Raw genomic sequence first — 17,362 nt, 5'->3', positions numbered from 1 at the left:
GGGGGGTGAGGGCATGTATGGGAGTGGGGTGGGGGGGCAATGGTAAGATATGTACACATATAATACCTTAATAAAAATATAAATAAATAAATAAATAAATAAATAAATAAATAAATAAATAAATAAAATAAAAAATCCCACATTTTCTATTTTTTCTCCCTTCAGTGTTAGGAATTGAGGGTGGTAAAGATAAGTGTGTTTTGAACTGCTGCTAGAGTTACACTTCTGGTTTCACCAAGATTTGTAAGATAAGGACAATTACTCTCAATTCCCCCAAATTGCATTTTAACTAAAGTGACATCATAGGGTGATCTACCCATACAACTGTATCATTCCTAATTTGTTTCTTTCCCTTTGAATACTTAGTTTTACTTTATCTCAAGGGAGGAGGTTTTATTCTTTAAAAATTTTTCTATTAGGCTTTGAATATTTAGCTTCCAGTTTTGCCAAGTTTCTGATAAAAAAATGTTATTAAATCCTTTCAAATATTTTGTCAGGTTTCAAGTGGGAGAAACAGTGAAAAATTTTAAAGTACCTGCTCAGATGGCCAAAGTTTCTTTTAGGATCCTTTTTGAGCTGATTTTTTTTAAAATTATATTTCTTTATTGATTTCAGAGAGGAAGGAAGAGGGAAAGATAGAATATCAATGATGAGAGAGAATCATTGATTGGCTGCCTCCTGCACGCCCCCTACTGGGGACTGAGCTTGAAACTGGGGCATGTGCCCTTGGCCAGAATCAAACCTGGGACCCTTCAGTCCGCAGGCCAACACTCTATCCACTGAGCCAAACTGGCTAGGACTGAGCTGATTTTTTTTTTGTCATTTGTCTTTTAGGAGCTTCTGCGTATTAATCAAAGAATGCATTCCATTGTTCCCTAGAGGTTTGGTATTCTCTCTTTGAGGGATGGTCCTTCAAGTGGACTTAAAACAAAGGTTTTCCTGATAGGCCATTAGCCTTTCAAAATTATTTGGCTAAGTTGATACATTTTATTAAAAAAGCACAAGAGGAGGAACCAAAATGTTTGTATATATAATTAGAGTTCCTGAGGAAGAAGCTTTTGGGGAACTTTGTTAGAGGGAGAAGGTCCTATGTTAAAGACAAATCTCCCTAAAAGCTGACATGGCTGGACAAAAGGATGAGATGTTTAGGTGATATTTGAATCATTTAACTTATTAAAGGCCTCTAAATATACACCAAAAATGCTTCCCATTCAGCTTGTTTAACATTTCCAAGATTCTCTGATTGTGCATGTCAATATACTAATTTTGGAATTCCCAAAGATCCCTGAAGTGGCCACTGTAATTCCAAATTGTTCTTTGTATCAGAAGTTCATCCAGACAAATATTTACCAGAGGATGGACAGTAAATCCAGCAGGCATTCCAGAATGGGGTTGTCCCTCCCACGCAGAGTTAGAAAGAGGATGCCCCATTGCAAAGACCAGTATCAGGGACCCAAGAATAAAAGACCTGAACCTCAATGAAGGAGGGAGGTTTAGAACTGAGAGAATTCACCACTGGAGTCCCAGAGCCCAAAGCGCTCCGGCAATTACCTTGCCCGGATCCAATGGTGGAACCAGAACTGAAGCAGCGTGTTCTTTAGATCGTACAACCCCGACGTCTTAAATGTCAACCTAACAGTAAAGAGTCAGGAGACTTTGGCTAGAAATAAATGGCAAAGATTTATTCAAGGGTCTTAGGATTTGCTAACGGGAAATACAACCAGGCAATAACCAGAGTGTTGCAAAGAAGAAAGAAAAGCTGATGTACATTCTTGAGAGTCCTGCATTCTTAGCCTCTGGATTGTCCAAGATGATAATTTTCTAGATGTGCTGTGGTCTGGATAATGAATGTTAGGCAACATGGACATGTGGGCATTCTTTGCTAAATTCTTCATTCTTTCTTAAGCCCTTCAGAGGGTTATCTATAGGAATTTATGTATCTCTAGGCATTGATGCACAACTGAAAAGTTCAAAGTTTAAGTTCCCAGAACAATTAAAGAGTATCTTAGACTACTTGATTTTAGTAACTTAACAGCTGGACTATAGTGACTCCATTTTATATCTTCACTTTTTCTTCAAGCATGAACAAGACCAAGTCCCTGACCCCACCAAGATGATATTCTGACGGTGGGCGACAAGAAACAAACATGATTCCAGAGAGCAAAAATTCCAGTAGTTCAGAGGCCTGGAAGTCTGGGAAGACCCTGGGATTGATGAGAAGCAGGCAGACTGTGAAGACCCAGCAAGGGAGAAGGGGCAGCATGAGAAAGGCCTGGACAGGGGCCGAATGCAGCAGCACAGCCTGAGAGGCGAGCAGAAGAGGAGCTTAGAGAAGGAGCAGCAGCTGCACCAGGTAAGGCACCTGGAATGTACTCTGCCTCTAATGAGAAGCCACTGGACATAGGGTACAAACAAGGGAGCGACAGGATCTCCCTTGCGATTTAAAAGATGACTCTGGCTGCTGTGTAGAGAATAGTCTGTAGCAGTGGCAAAAGAAAACCAAACAAAACCAAACAATGGACTAAGAGATAGGAGCCCTGGATTCCTCAATATGCTGTGTGTGATCTTAGATATGCCCCTTAGTCTCCTGTGTTATCTGTCCTTAAAATGCCAGTGGTCATGTCTATGCTCTTTCTGTCATAGAGACAGGGGGCAGTCAGTGCTAGACCAATTTAAAAGTTACTTTTAAAGAACAAAGGGCTATACAAAAGCAAAGGCGATGGTATTTTCTTTTCCCTTTGGTATAAACACTCACTAAATTCCATTGATTAAGTGGAGTCTGTATAATAATAACTCGAGTTAATTTTCTACATGAACCTTGTGGCTTCTGAGACTTCACTTGCTCGTGGCTGGTTAGCTAATTTGGTTAAGGAGGCCAAACAAGTGAGTGACCCGGTGCCAGCAGGATCCTTTCCCTCCTGATCCATGCTGATCAGACAGCTTTCGAATGGATGTCACTGGTCACACCTGCCCCACTGTGTTGTGTTAAAGCTCACAGAGAGAGTGGCCCTTCCCCACGGCCAAGGCAGCCCTGTAAGAAGGCATGAGAGCAACATTGGGATTGGAGATCAGCTTCAAGCCAGCTGAGTTGCTTCACTGTCTTCCAGGGTGATTTCCTCTCAGGCTAATAGGGGCAAGAACCTTGTCCTGGTTTCCTCACAGGGAGATGTGGAATTGACAGAAACCCTTGGGGGCATACTGGCAGGCTAGCTGTGTTGCCTGTGCTGAGATAACTCCTGTTGTCAGTGGATTGGGAAAGAATGCACGTGACACATGTCACCCTGCAACCAGCCTGGGCCCCGCAGGTTGAATTGCAACAGAAGATAATTTTTCTGAAAATACATGTGCACAAAGCAGAAAACAAAACAAAACACAACAGTAAGAAACCAGACTTCATTCACATGTACACTTTGGGTGGTATTTAGGTGATTTTTAGCCTAAGCACTGTGTATGTGTTAAAGCTCACTTAATCATCACATAATCCCTCCAAGTAGGTGTCAGTGACTGATATTCAAAAAGGTAATGGATTTGTCCAAGGATACAGAAGAATTCCAGAGCTGGGAATTGGCCTAAGTCAGCCTAATTCCAAGGCCTGAACAGCTCCATCCTCAGGCTTAGAGTCCTAAAGCATTCGCTATACCTCTCCATCATTCTTTCCATGCAGGCCAGCGCTCCAGACATCCTGGGAACCCCTCAGGCCAGAGATGATTGAGGACAAGCTTAGAACTCTTGGGGTTGTTTTGTCATTCAGTCCTCCAAAAGACGAATAACCAATCATCCAGCAAGTATCATTTGAGGGCCTGGGTGAGAAGTCTGGTAGGGGAGGCAGGAAGTGTACAAACTTGAGAATAATTCAAGAGCAAGACACAGCCACATCTATGCCCAGTGGAGGGACAGTGCCAGCCACTGAGGAAGGAGCTAACCAGGGGCTTAGGGTGAGGCAGGGACGATGTATACAGAAAGTGGAAGAGACCTGGCTAGTGTGGTTCAGTGGTTGAGTGTCGACGCTTGAACCAGAAGGTCACAGTTTGATTCTTGGTCAGGGTACATGCCCGGGTTGCAGGCTTGATCCCCAGTGTGGGGCGTGCAGGAGACAGCTGATAAATGATTCTCTCTCATCATTGATGTTACTATCTCTCTCTCCCTCTCCCTTCCTCTCCGAAATCAACAAAAATATATTTTTTAAAAAGAAAGAAAGTGAAAGAGGGTGATGCCATGGGCTCGGCTGCCACCATGGGAAAGCCAGAGGGCCTAACTGCTTCCCTTCCCTGGGCCTGGGACTCAGGGCCCTGGATCCCTTCAGCAGTCACCAACCGGTGGTCCGTGGACAACTGATGGTCCATGAGGTCCGAAAGGTTGGCGACCGCTGCTATGGAGCATAGAGGAAGGCCAGGGCAGGGTAATTGGGAGTGCCATATACAGCCTGTACCCACATCTCAGACTGGCCCAGGTAAGTCTGGCCCCCACCATCCACTTTCCCTACAGAGCCATCCTCTCAGTGTGGCCAGCTCCTAGCTGATTATGGCTGGGTGACTGAGGCTGCCCAAGTTACCGGTGCAGGAACCGTGTTAGGAGAAGGGATTTCTTTCTTTGTCGGGGAGGCCCCTGGAAAAAAGGGAAAATTAGTGGGAAGGACAGATTCTTGTGGGGCCAGTGCTGTGCCCTCTAATGTGAGCTCCTCTGGGGTGACAAGGTGACAGGGTGTGGGGCTCAGCCGCTGGGTCTGCCTCGAACTACAGGCAGGGAGGGAGGCAGAAGAACCTGCCCATCCTGTCAGGTGGGCCTCCCTCCCTCCTTCTCTCAACATTATTTTAAAAATGTAACCAGAGGCTTACCTTGTCCCACCCATCTGCTCAGGGAGAAGGGGAGGAAGTTTACCTAAGAGCCCTACCTTAGAGGGTGGGGAGGGGAAAGTGGGCTCTCCCCTCCAGCAGGCTAATTTAGCAATAGAGAGAGCAGGGGAGAGGGGTCCCTCCTGACTCTAAAAAAAATGCCTGTTAATTTTAACATAAACTGATTTTAAATGATCTCAAATAAAAACTAAGCTTTGAAATATACAGAATTGGTATTAAGATAGTGTGCAAGATTTCATTTTTTTAGTCCATTTTGAGACTATTCTATCTTGCTGATGCTCTCCCTTTGGAGATCTATAATGTTATAAGAAACTATGATATTGATAGGATATTAACAACCACATCTATCCTATCCAATAAAAGAGTAATATGCGAATTAACCATCACTCCACTACACCCACAAGCACGCCCACCAGCCATTTAGGAGCAAGTATGCAAATTAACCCAACCAAGATGGCTGCGGCCACAGAGAGAGCAAGAGGGAGGCTTGGGTTTCCCCGGTGGTGGAGGAAGCCAAGCTTTCCGCACACCCGGGCCAGCCCAGGCCTGCACTCCAGGCTACAAAGTTTCAATTATAGAAGATAAATAAATCCCAACAAAAATGGTAGCAGCCATGGAGCTGGAGAGAGCAGGAGGCTAATGTTGCCCCTGGCGATGGAGGAAGCCAAGCTTCTGAAGCCCTGGCCTGCCTTGGCCTCTGCTTAAGGCTACAAAGTTTCAATTATAGAAGATAAATAAATCCCAACAGAAATGGCTGCTGCCACGGAGCGAGCAGAAGGCTTGGCTCCGCTCCAGGCTACAAAGTTTCAATTGTAGAAGATAAATAAATCCCAGATACCAGGGCCTCCACTTGGGTTGCCGGGGGACATGGCTGGCCTGCAAACCACCACAGGCCCCTCGCCCAGGCTGCCCCACGCCCCAAGGGAACCCCCACCCTGATCCGGGACACCCTTCAGGGCAAACCAGCTGGCCCCAACCCATGCACCAGGCCTCTATCCTATCTAATAAAAGAGTAATATGCAGATTGACCATCACTCCAACACACAAGATTGCTGCCCCCATGTGGTCAAAGATGGCTGCCCCCATGTGGACACAAGATGGCCACCACAATATGGCCAGCAGGGGAGGGCAGTTGGGAGGGACCAGGCCTGCAAGGGAGGGCAGTTATGGGCGATCAAGCTTGCAGGGGAGGGCAGTTAGGGGTGACCAGGCTGGCAGAGGAGGGAAGTTGGGGGTGACTGGGCCTGCAGGGAAGGGCAGTTGGGGGGGACCCAGGCCTGCAGGGGAGAGCAGTTGGGGGGGGACCAGGCCTGCAGTGAAGGGCAGTTAGGGGCAAACAGGCTGGCAACGGAGCAATTAGGCATCAATCAGGCTGGCAGGGGAGTGGTTAGGGGGTAATCAGGCTGTCAGGCTGAAGCGCTTAGGGGCAATCAGGAAGGCAGGCAGGCGAGAAGTTTGGAGCCAGCAGTCCTGGATTGCGAGAGGGATGTCCGACTGCCCGTTTAGGCCTGATCCCACCAGGATCGGGCCTAAATAGGCAGTCGGACATCCCTTAAGGAGTCCCAGATTGGAGAGGGTGCAGGCTGGGCTGAGGGACACCTCCCTCCTTGCACGAATTTCTTGCACTGGGCCTCTAGTATATATAAAAGGCTAAGTGATCATCTGACCATCTGACCAGCCAGTAGGTATGATGCACACTGACCACCAGGGGCAGATGCTCAGTGCAGGAGCTGCTGAGCCACAGTGACTTGGCAGTGGTGGTTCTTGGGTGACACACCCGAGAACCAGAGAGGAGGGAGCCTGATTCCTCGTGGGGCCACGCGATTCCACCTTCAGCTGTGGGTTATGTTGTTGCTGGGGCACTGTCGGCTGCGAATCTGGTTTACTGCTAAGCTGCAGTGACTGCAGACGCCCTTCGAGCCACAGTGCCACCCCTGGGGAGGGACCATGGGAGGTTGGCTCCAGGGCATGTCCAGCCCTTGTCGCCCAGTCCTGCCCCACTGGCCACCTTCTAATTAATTTCCTTTCAATGTGCATGAATCTGTGCACTGGACCACTAGTTGTATTATAATTTATAAGGTGTTTCTGGGCATTGTATTGCATCTGATCCTGTCTACTTCACAATCTTAGGGGCATCTTGCAGATGAGGGCGATGTTGACTCAGAGATGTGGTGGTCACCTAAGAAGTGGAGATCATAACCTGGACTCCAGGCTTCAGACTCCAAGCCCCATCCAGTGGGCTCCACAGCACCCTCCCATATAGAAACTTCTGGGCCTAAAGGAGAAAAGGGAGACCTTTAAACCACCTCCTCTTCCAGCTTCACTCTAGTCCAGAGCACCTTAGCTCACACGGACCCAGTTCAGTCGATCAAGCCCTTATCATTATATAGGATTTTAGACTTTTCCCATCTCATGTCTCACTTAATTTTTTATCCTATAAGAAAGATAGGTTTCCTTTAGTTTGGAAGAGAAATAAATGTAGGAAGAATGGGAAATGGGATCTATTTGTTTCTGACACCTTCTCTCCAACTCTCTCTGCCACACCTCTCCAGCATCTGTTGTTCCCATGCCCTCTCCAGCACCGCCCCCACCCCCCCACCCCCAAGACTGAGCACGGTGCTAGGTTCCTTGGCACTGGCCTGAGTGACTTCCAGCCACAGAAGGGGCTGGAGCATGACCTTCTACTTGCATACACCTTTCCCTACAGCTCTTCATGAGCAGTCCAGCCAGGCCTGCGGACAGGGGCCCATTCAGTTCTACATTTTCTTATGCAGAGACTAATGGAAAAGAACTTCATCCCTGTGATCATCATGATTGAGAAGTCTGGTCATTGAAAACCTCAAAGTCAAAAGAAACTTCTGGAAAGAAATGATATATTCACTGGGAAAGAGGAATGGACAAAGGGGAAAGAAGAAATGGAGAAAAGAAAAAGAAGGAAAGGAACAGGCACAGAGAGCAGGGGAGGGGCGGGATTGCCCAGGGCAATAATTGAGTGGAAACCCGCAGGGCTGGGAACTTCCTCTATGTCCACCCTTCCCAGTGGTAGGGATTTCCTCATGCCCACAGCTAAATAACCCCTGAGTTGGACTGTGGGGGAGAATTTGATTTGTCTTTGACCCTATTGCACATCCCTAAGATGCAATGGCCTCCACAGCCACCAATTTATACTTCCAGGGCCATATATAAAGACAGTGTCCCCTCCAATGTCAGGCCTATAATAATTGGCTTCTTGCTTAGAGGGGGCATACTCAAGAGATTCTAGAATCAACAGAAAATTTTCCTCTGATGCATATGGTTATTGAGCAAAAATTTCAGTATAAAAGAAGCAGGCACGTTTTCTGAAAATTGGGCTGAACAAGAAAGATAAATTGTTCTGGTGAAAGACTGAGCCAGAGGTTGCCCAAGTCAAGGACATCTGTGCTCTGTTCCACAGGTGCTTCTACAGTTGGCAGAGCAATACCAGTATACTTTGGTGTCATTACTGCCATGGTGGCCACCTAATTATTGGTAATAAACCCATGGTGCCACTGAGATGGCACCCACTTTACAAGGTGCCTGTTTCCCTCAATCATGAGATTCAAAGTCTGAGCAGATATATCTAATTCAAAAAACCTGGGTCCAGCCCCGCTAGTGTGGCTCAGTGGTTGAGTGTTGACCTATGAACGTGGAGGTCATTGTTCAATTCCCGGTCAGGGCCCATGCCCGGGTTGCAGGCTCGATCCCCGGTAGGGGGTGTACAGGAGGCAGCTGCTCAATGATTCTCTCATCATTGATGTTTCTCTCTCTCTCTTACTCTCTCTCTCTCTTTCCCCCCTCTGCCTCTCTGAAATCAATAAAATATATATTTAAAAGGAAAAAGAACCTGAGTCCACATTCATACCCAGGTTTCCAGGGAGGCTGAGAGTACGGGGCATTTTTACTTTCTGTAGTGAAAGGAAGGCTTTGTTTTGTAATGTGAGGAATTCCCCAAACAGAGAGATGCTCTAGATGCTAAGGGGCTAAGAAGAAAAAAAAAAGGTCCACTACCATAAATGAATGAAGAAAATGTATGGTGCAAGATGTATGGTGCACATTGCACATTTGGCCAACTCTTGCAGCAAGATGCCCCTCCCTCTCGCAGTCTCTCCATCACTTATTTCTGGGAGTCCCTGAAGCATTTTTTTATCTGTAATTGCCATTTGCTTCCCAATCTTCCACAGCACTTCCTGTGATGTCCATAGTTAAGACCTCCTTTAAAATTGAGTCAGTATCCTTGCCACAGCCTCATGGACCCACCTTTTTTCTTTTTCTGGGCCATTTTTTGAATCTCTTCCAATGAGTCACCAGATTGTTGTGGCTTCTGACATCATCCTCATGCACAGACTTGAAGGGGCCCAAAGGCCCCTGAAATAGTTATCTTGAACAAGTAGGATTTGTACCATACAATTAGAAAGCAACATTATTATTTTCTCCCATTAAACTTTTAAGTAGACTATTTGATGGATTATTGCATTCCCACTTTGCATAAAACCTCATTTAGGACCCAAGAATTTTCTAATCACTCTTAAATAATAAAAATAAACATTCCTTTGCTCATACTTAATCAAGTATGAGTTCAGAGTAATAATGAAAACTCTTAAGCTTTATCCTAAATTAAAGCTCTGTCTTCCCCAACTCAGACCTCTTTCAGCCTGTGTGGACGGGAGGAGAGATGGTGTCTGTTACTTGCAACTTAGAATCTTGATGGATACAGTCATTTGGTCATTTGTTGATACATTCACACATTCATTTGGTCGCATTTACCAAATGACCATTTTATGCCAGGTGCCTGCTAGGCATTAAGGATCCTAAGATATTTCCTCCCCTGGCACCTCTGCTCCCATCCCCTAATAGTCTACCTAAGGAGTAAGGAAGCTTTGTTGTTTTTGTGATTTGGTTTTGTTTTGCTACCATAGGCATAATCTCTGGTTTTCTCTGGCCATAGCAGCTGTTTCCCTTGTTGGTGTCTTTGTGGGTTTTTTGACTTTTCCCCTGTTGATCTTCCTTCAGCTAGCCACTTGTGATCTACCGCCAATGGCTTCTCCACCTTCTTCTGCTGAGATCTATTTGATGAAGCTGGCATGGAAGGATCCCCTTAGACATTCTAGGTAGGTTTCCTCCCGTAGACACCCATCTCTTCTGCAGACATTGTGTGCTGTACTAGATCTTGTGATGCTGCCTAGATCACTCTTCAGGAATGAAGGACATTCTCCCCCAAGTGCTGTTGTCAGATCTCCCCCCTCCCCCGAGGGCAGCCCAATGTCTTGGAACCTCAGTGGAAACTGAGCTAGAAAAAGTCCCATTTTAACCCTTGTTAAAGGCTGAAGACACACTACAGGAATGAGAAGGGTATCTCTGTCCCCCACTCTGTTATCATTCTTAGTTATCTAGGCTCCAGGCCCAATGTCATCATTTTTTACTCACTGTAGCACCTTCATTTCTGTTGGGCCTTTTTCTCTCTAAGGTGGGGCTGGTATGTCTTTCCTATTGGCCATTCCTCTCACATTGGGAGATATTTTAACACCCCAGAGATATCACCCTCCAGCTGGAAGACTGGTAAGTCTTTTCTGGGTCCTAGCAGTGGACATGGCTGGGACTGTAGCTTTTTCTGCTTTTTCACTCACTCACTCCACCCACCACCACCACCACCACCAAATTCTTACAACACCTATTGTTTAAATTATATGATTTTGCTCTCACTTTTTATATTATTTTAATTAAGAATCTATAAATTGTCCCTAGCTGGTTTGGCTCAGTGGATAGAACACTGGCTTGCAGGTCCCAGGTTTGATTCCAGTTAGGGGCACATGCCTGGGTTGCAGGCTTGATCCCCAGTAAGGGGGTGGGGGGAGCAGGTGGCAGCCAATCAATGATTCACTCGCATCGTTGATGTTTCTATCTCTCTCTCCCTCTCCCTTCTTTTAATTAAATACAAATTAAAATAAAAAAGAATCTGTAAATTACACATATGAATTTAAAAATAGCTTTGAAATCATTACTACATTAAAAGATGGTTATTGATTTTAGAAGCCTTAAAAAGTGAGTAAATGTATAGGCATAATCTGGGAAATGCAGTGTGTATACAACTGAATTGTTTGCTCCTGGAGGGAAGGAGGTAGCTGGCTCTCATTTCCAGCAGATGGATGCTTTCTAGTCTCCCTTGTACCAAAGACTCCTTCACTCTTAGTTGAATGACAGAATGATAAACAGACAAGACCTTTCATGGACCAAAATCTCATCCCCAAATTTAGGAATGAATGGAAGACATTAGTCTCTATGTTATTGATAATCCAGGTATGAGGGATGGGTGGCGCTGTGGTTCTTTAAAACAGGATCCTTATCAGTAGGAGGGAAACAAAGCTTTACCCTTTTCTCAATAAACATCACAGAACTCTTTTTGAAAGATGACAACTTCTGGATTTGTCACAACATTTAATAGTGGCTAAAGCATATGTGTCTGTGAAATATCCCACAGCTTCGGCCTGAATCCCAACACAGCGGGTATGCTTTCCTGCCCTGGAGTTCAGTGATAGGGAGTGTGAGCAATACATTTTGAGAAGTCACCATTTAAGAGCTGGTTTTGTTTTGGGGGAGTAACATGCAAGTGTGAGGGAAGGGGTGACTCAGTGTAAGCATTTCAATAGAGGAGGAACCACAGCCTCTGCCAGATAGGCCTTCCCTCCACCTCCACTCCCTGGCCTGCATGCTCTCTCCAGCCCAAAACCAACTAAATGGCCTGACCAGGGCCAGATGGGGAATCCTGGAGACAACAAACATGGTAGGACCAGGACAAGTGCAGGGACAGGCATGAGAACCCTCTTTTTCACCCTAGGAGCCTTCCTTGCTTCAATGCACTGAAAGTTGTAAAACACTAAAGAAATAGCCAAGATCTCTTCTGCTGTTAGATCCAACCCATTCCAATTTGACTTCCAACCACATCCTGGACCATCCTGTCTGTATGTTAATGGGATGACCGCCCTCTTTCTCCCACCTGCCCACTTCATCCCAGTTGCTGGCTCTCTACCCAGCTTGTAAACTAAGTCCTTATCTCTATTCATGCTCCTCTTAAGAGTGTGCTCTATGGAGGAGAGAGGAAGCTAGAGACCCAGTCTTGTCCTCTGTTAAAACAAGTGGGTATTTCCTTGCTGCCATGGCCTTTGTCTCCAAGCAGTCCAGACTAGAGTTGGGAGACAGGTGGAGATATATGCTGGGAGATGAGCAGTCGGTCCCCATTTTAATCAACCTGGGAGCCTTGCTTAGCGGTGCCCTCTGGCTAAAACATCAATGTCTCTAGAGACAGTAAGTCCTGGGACCCAGCTTTCCCATCATCTTTTAAAGTGTTTCTTCTTTAGTTCTCCATGAGCTTTAAAAAGTAAAATGGGACGCTCTAGCCGCAGCAAGCCTTTGTCTTTATACTCCCAGCTCCTTCCTGCAAAGTTTGTTGAACTGGATCCTGGAAGACATCTTAAGAGGTCATTGGGCCCCTCGGCTATGCTCTAAGCAAGGCTGGGTCCAAGACTTCTGGGAATTATACAGGCTTTTGGTGATTCTCCTGACACTGCCAAAATCCCAGACTTCAAAGTTACTCACTGGGATTTCCACAAAATCTGTCCAAGTGTTTCTCATAGCTTGGGACCTTTTGCTTAGAGGGCACAATCCCAATTAGAAAGATGGGCAGGCTGGCCATGGGGAAGGAGCGATATTAATATGGCTGATATGTTCTTCAGTGACCTTTCACCTTTCTTCTTTCTTTCTTTTTTCATCTCTAAAAAGCTAATTTCATAAGCGCTACCCTGCTGAAATCTCCTTTAAAGGTTGGAGGTGTTGCTTTGTGATTTGCAAGCACAGCCCAGGGCTCAGTGGTTTCTCCTTGCTCTGGCAGGGAATGGCTTTGGGCACCTGGGAAAGAACCTGTTTCTTCTCCCACTCCAGTCCCAAGTGAGATGAGCAAGCTTATTGCTGATTAAGGGAGAACCTGGTCTTATAATTTGAATTCCTCATTGAGATAAATGTGTCCATTAGGATCAGCTGGCTGGAGAAGCCCACTATGAAGTCACCCCCTTTTTGAAACCCACCAGCCCCCAGAAATGGCTCCCTAGAGAAACTTGCAATTTTTGTTTGAATGCCTGACATTTGATTTTAAAGTCTGCGTGCACAGTTCCCATTGGTTCTAGGAAAATGAGGAAATGTGCCCGATTCCCCAATTCTTTCCAGGTTTTTTCCATCTCTCCCTAATTCTGTTTTTCCAAAGGCTCGTGAAAGATATCCCTTTCTGTGTTACCACATGCAAGGAAAAAATAGGTGTTTATTTTGTATTTTGGTGGTGACACAAAACTATACTCCCCAAATTCCATTTAGATTATTTTTTTCTTGACATTTTTGTATTGTAAAAATACACAGCCTTAAATTTACTATCTTAACCATTTTTAAGTGTACAATAGTTAAATATACTCACATTGTTGTGCAACAGATCTCTAGAACTTTTTTTATCTATATACCTGTTGAACACTTCTTCCCACCCCTTCGCCTGTCCCCCTCCAGCCCCTGATAACCACCTTTCTACTTTGTTTCTACGAATGGCTACTTTAGCTACTGCATATGAGTAGAATCTTGTGGTGGTCAAGCTAAGGGGGAAAAGGCACAGCAAAGTTTCCAGTCCCAGGGAGGACCACTTCCCTGGCCTTTCTCTGCTTCTCAACTCTGATCTGTGAAGCCTTTGGGCCCTCTCAGAGCTTCAGAGATTAAGAGCCTCCCTGAGCTATACCTGCTGGATCCCCGTAATCTAGGTAGGGAATGGGGTGGGATTCTAGCTGAGCGCAGGGCAGGGGCACAGGAGCGGGGTGAAGGCAGCATTTAAAGCGCAGCTAAAATATCCCTGAGCTCTAACCACCTGCCCTTTAGATCGTCCATCTCCCCACACCTGACACTTGCAGCCTTCAATCGGACTCCGCAGACACATCAGGCAGGCCTGCGGTCTCGTGATTGGAGGACACGGTGTCAACTCTTTTCCCATGATAATACTGGGAAGCCGGACTCACTTGTCCAATTCTGAACTGGCCGGGTGGCCAGGAGTTGTGAGCAGGGTTTGACAGGCCAGACGGTTCAGAGGCCCTCTTCTCCTTCATCCCATTCAAAGCCGTATACCTCCTAGCACAAACCCGCAAGCAACCGAGGACAGCCGAAAAGGAGGCGCAGCCCCACCACAGTTTCCCCAGACCACACTGGAGCAGGTGATCGGTTTCCCTGTCTCTTTTCCCAAAAGGCTAAGTCAGGGCGTTCTGCCGGTGGGTTGGGGTTGGGGTTGGGGCGGGGGGGGGGGGGGGGGGGTAGCGCAGCGCCCGGGCCCCCAGCGCGGCAGCTGGAGCCCCTGGAATTATCCCCACCCGGGCCTAGGGTCTATGCAGCGGGTCCGGGGACTGCCGATGGGCTCTGCCAAACGCACCCTTGCGCGGGACTCTCTCCAGGCACTCGCGTCCTGCCCTCGTCCCAAGGGCACGGCGGGAGCGGGAGGACACCAGCGCAGAGGCGCGCTCCTACAGACCGACTTGTTGCGGTCGCTTGTCCCACACACACTGCCCCTAAGTGGCGCGGAGTCCCACCTTGCTACCTGCCAACCTCATAAACAACTACCGCAGCTGCGGGGGGAGGAGGCGGGGTGGGCGGGCCACGGCGGAACAGGCGCTGGGGCGGGGGACGGGCCGTGGCCCGGACAGCGGCGCCTCGCCATTGGCCGGGACCAGTGGGCTGCCCGGGCTCCGCGGGCGGGGCCTCTCCGGGCGCCCGCCCCGCCCCCCGCGCCCGCACTCCCCGTGCCTCCCCCGCGTGCGCCGCCGGAGTTTTTAAAGTGGGTAGGCAGCCCAGGGAACCAGACCTTGCCGCCGCACTGCTCCGGCGCTCGCTGCGCTCCCGCCCCGCGCCCTGAGCCGGCCGTACAATCCTCGGCAGTGTCCTGAGACTGTATGGTCCTCTCAGCCTGCGCCCCGGATTCTCCTACCTGTGGGCGTCGGGGCGACGTCTTTTCCTAGGAAAGTGACGCCTAGGAAAGAGGGAACGTCGGTGCCCTCCTCTCTGCCCTCTTTTTGGCGTTTGACAGCCTCCTCCCACTCCTTTCCCTGACCCCGCCTCCCGGTGCAGGTTCCTCCCTGTCACCTTTCTCCACTCCCGGTCCCCGCACCTAGCCAGCCGCCCGCAAACTTCCACCTGGCTGTGTGGGGCTCTCGGGCCTGCGAGCACTTAGGACCTTTCACACCGGCCGGACCTCGGGGAGTGCGCCAGGCCCTCCGCGAAGGCAGCGGCTGCAGCTTCCGCAGGCTGCAGCTCCCACCGCGCTCGGCATCTGCAAGGGCCACGGCGACAATGACAGCTGACAAGGAGAAGAAAAGGTAAACGGGCGTCGGACCGGCCCGGGAGCTCGTCCGAATGGGGTGGCCGCGCTTCGGGGCGCCAGCGCGGCGGAGGGCAGCTGGGGGAGCAGTGTAGAGAGGTCTTTGAGGCCCGAGGATAGATTTGGAAGGTTTTTTGAGGGAAGAGGGGAGCAGGTGCTCCGTCTGGGGACACGGTGCTGCAGCTTCGCAGTGGAGGGTTCTGGGAATCCGAGCGTGCACGGAGGCCAGGAGGCCCGGAGGCCCAGGGAGATGGCCCTGCGGGTCGGAGGTGCTCCGCGGTATCCCCGCGCCCGCAGGTGGAAATGGTTTTCTAGGTTGATTTAACTCAGGTCTACTTTCGACTCTCGCATGCCGGGCAGTATCCAAGTCGGATCCTTTGGGTCCTTCTAAACGAGTTGCTATGTTCTCTCTGCGCCCCAAACTGGCGAGGGGTCGGAGGCGGAGCGCGGGCCTGAGACTTCGCGGCGCGCAGGGGCCAGGATGCAGCTAAGGGCCCCCACTCCGGGCCTCCAGATCCCACCGAAGCTTGGAGAAACTCCCTTCCAGATATCCTCCCGCATCTTGACTCGGTGGAGAAAGGGGGTAGTGAACCCGGCTCCCTCGCCGGGGCAGGTGTCTTGGTGCGCGGCGAGGTGATGGCTACACCGGGAGCTCCCAGCTGGTCCCAGTGTTTCTCTCCGGAGGACAGAGAAGGGCAGCCGCGATCTGTCTGCTGCCGGCCCTCACAGGCCTCAAGGCACTGGGTGAGAGGCCACTCGGGCCAACTCTCACTGCCCTCCTGCCCCCTCCCGGCCGCTCCCCGCCCGGCCCTCTCCCAGCTAGGCTGAGAGTGCAGCGCGCGGCCCGCACAGACCTGGGTGCCGCTTTGCTTCCCTAATCGTGCGCTGCTGGCCGCCTGACCCTCACTTCTGTCTCCACTGGTGCTGCCCCGGCGGCTGGAACTTTCAGCCCTGCGCTTGGGGGCAGCTTGGCAGAGCTGGGGTTTGGGGGATCGGAATGGAGCGCACCACCTGTTGAAGAGCCTGAGCCTCGGAGATGAGTTGCTGGGTGGGGATGGGAGACACAGCGACAAAGGGAGCGGGTGACTGGCCTCGAGCTGGGGACCCAAAGGGCTCAGCGCCTGTGTTGATTTGCTCCTGTTCTGACTTCCACTTGGAGATCAGAGCCAAAAACCGTGTGGAAAGCTGCGGTTCCCACTCGGCGCACCGATAAGGATTTGATAAAAGGGAGCGAAATGCGCCTGTTCTGGACTGGCGCCCTGACCCTTCGCTCTCTGATCGCTGGGGGCAGGGGACTGAGCCCAGCTCCCTCTTCCAGACCGCAGTTCCCCCTCCCGCATCACTGTGGCGCCCCCAGGGCCTGAGATGGGAGAGGGAGCTTTGGCCCAGCCACCCTGAGCCCCCAGACCACACCTCTGGGGCCTCGGAGCCCAGTGTCTTTGAAAAGCAGTGAGGCAGGGAGGAGAGTTTAAGATTCCAACACATTTTGTAAAACCAATGTATCCCAATTCAAAATACCAATAATAATGACTGAACAATCAAAAAACAAAATTATAGTCAGTTCCCATGCGTCCACTCTCTGCCCCAGAGAAGCAGAAGGAGCTTATTGTACATTTACAACTGTGATGCCTCTTGGTGAATGCCAGGATCAGATCCCTTCGCAGAAGGTAATCTTGACAGATATGCAAAGTGTCAACTTCCCCCATGTGGCTCAGCATGGGTTCTGTGCTATTATGTGTATTAATTGTTGCAGGAAACTTGGGTAAATTATTTCAACACAGCTGGCCATAGTGCCTCCTTCATTAAAGATAGAGGCAACCATAAGGGGCAGGAAAAAGTGGGGTAATCAGACTGAATTATTGGTGAAAACCACTGCCAGGATTGCCTACCAGTTGCCTAGGAGGCCTCTTGAGGGGCTACAGCACCCAGTGTGCCTGCTCTTTGCGACCTCCCTTGATTTTTGTGTCGCAGGGCAAATGACATACCCCTCACCATCCAGAGTACCTTGAAGGGTTGTCTAATTCTTGTTAGGATAATTGTGTAGAGACGATATTTACTTTTCATGTCTGGCTCAGTTTGCTGGTGCAGGCTCCTTGCAGGACAAAGG

The 17,362-nt window shown here is 49.1% G+C and overlaps 1 protein-coding gene across 1 annotated transcript in view; it reads left to right on the top strand.

The window, feature by feature from the left end:
• Positions 1 to 14,706: 14,706 nt before the first annotated feature.
• EPAS1 (endothelial PAS domain protein 1) overlaps positions 14,707 to 17,362 on the top strand; it is a 79,779-nt gene continuing 77,123 nt past the window's right edge. The window contains exon 1 of the mRNA XM_080685581.1: positions 14,707 to 15,253. Within this exon, the coding sequence (XP_080541707.1) occupies positions 15,228 to 15,253 (26 nt within the window). The 5' untranslated portion in view covers positions 14,707 to 15,227. The remainder of the gene's footprint in view (positions 15,254 to 17,362) is intronic.

The sequence above is a fragment of the Plecotus auritus genome (genome assembly GCF_963455305.1).
Source record: "Plecotus auritus genome assembly, chromosome: 8".
In the NCBI taxonomy this organism is placed as follows: Eukaryota; Metazoa; Chordata; class Mammalia; order Chiroptera; family Vespertilionidae; genus Plecotus; species Plecotus auritus.
Note: the sequence above shows the minus strand (reverse complement) of the source record. Positions and strands in the feature narration are given on the sequence as shown.